Raw genomic sequence first — 1,371 nt, 5'->3', positions numbered from 1 at the left:
TACATTATGCTTATTACATAGCTACTTGCAAAATAAATAAATGAGCATAACATTTTGAGCTATTGTGTGAAAAATCAGCGCAGAGCGATTAAAAAGAGATGTACAACTAGCTCAGCTATGTTATAAATAGGTGGTCTTTGAAGACAGGATATCATTATTAACCAATCAGAATTTTAAAATAAAATAAAAATAAAATGGAATCTCCAGACTGATTTGAGGGGAATATCTGGAACTCAGTGTTGCACAGTTGCACAGAGCTGATAGTATTTAGGTGCAGTTTTGTTTAAATTACGTAGGCAAAAAAGTATCATTGTCTACTGTCAATAATGTAACGATATATGAAGCACAACTCAAACAGAAGTCACTTTCAAACCAAGCAGCTTTCTATATTGAACCCGTTGCAAAATCTGTGTGTGGAAATCTTCTGCCCTCACGCAAGTATTCCTATTGAAATGACTGCGAAAATTCATCGAACAACAGTAAATGTGACCACACATTTACACTCTCATTGGTAAAGGACAGCATTGTCGAATTAGCCAAAAAATATTGAATAACAGGGCAGGGCATATGTAGAACTATGAATAGAGTTTCAAATTGTTTCTGCAGAGATCTGTGTCAGATTCTGTGTGGGTCAGATTATGATATAGATATGAAAAGTGTTTTGACACTGATGAGATATTGGATTATACTGTACTTCAGTACCAAACGTCTCTGATTCTGAACTCACCTTCTTGTGGCTCTTGAGCACAGATGGCGTGACGAAGGCCTTCTCACACAGGTCACACTTGTACTTCTTGTGGCCATCGTGTACGACCTGAATGTGCACGTTGAGTGTGTCCTTGCGCTTGAAGGTGGCGTCACACTGGTCGCACTTAAACGTTCTCTCACCTGGACGGAGAAGAGCAGAAAAGCCATATGATTGCAGTCACAGCGCCACAGCGATTCAAGCATCCCATTCTAACGTCACACCTGGACTCCCTGTGAGACGCCAAACTCTAGAAAAATGTTCACAGCCATTGTTCCACATTTAAAAGTGCAGCTTAACAGGGACTCGTTTTGTGTCTGAAGCCACTTTGCTGCCCTGAGAGTCAAAAATTGTCCCATTATCCTTTTATGAGCCACGTTTTGCTTTAGAAGAAAAGGATGTCAACCCTCTATTTCCTGTTGTTTTGGAAGATGGAGAGGTTTAAAGAGGAATGATAAAAGATCAGGTAGAAAAGAAAAAAAAAAACGTTAAATGTTTGTCTCTCAAAGGAGGTCACTATTCTTTTCAGGAGATGGGAGTCTGTTGCTCTTCTTCAAATCCCACAAAATCGTACACCAAAAAAACTTAAAGGGGTCATATGATGCGATTTCAATTGTTCCTTTCTC

At 39.1% G+C, this 1,371-nt stretch overlaps 1 protein-coding gene across 1 annotated transcript in view; it reads right to left on the bottom strand.

Annotated features, from left to right (window-relative positions):
* Positions 1–727: 727 nt before the first annotated feature.
* The window catches only part of LOC107577658 (PR domain zinc finger protein 5-like), a gene marked incomplete at its 3' end in the record, with an annotated part of 6,654 nt that continues 6,010 nt past the window's right edge, over positions 728–1,371 (bottom strand). The window contains exon 5 of the mRNA XM_016263709.1: positions 728–888. Within this exon, the coding sequence (XP_016119195.1) occupies positions 728–888 (161 nt within the window). The remainder of the gene's footprint in view (positions 889–1,371) is intronic.

This window comes from Sinocyclocheilus grahami, unplaced genomic scaffold (assembly GCF_001515645.1).
Source record: "Sinocyclocheilus grahami isolate Dianchi unplaced genomic scaffold, SAMN03320097.WGS_v1.1 scaffold6772.1, whole genome shotgun sequence".
Taxonomy (NCBI): domain Eukaryota; kingdom Metazoa; phylum Chordata; class Actinopteri; order Cypriniformes; family Cyprinidae; genus Sinocyclocheilus; species Sinocyclocheilus grahami.
This window is presented reverse-complemented; position numbering and strand designations above follow the sequence as displayed.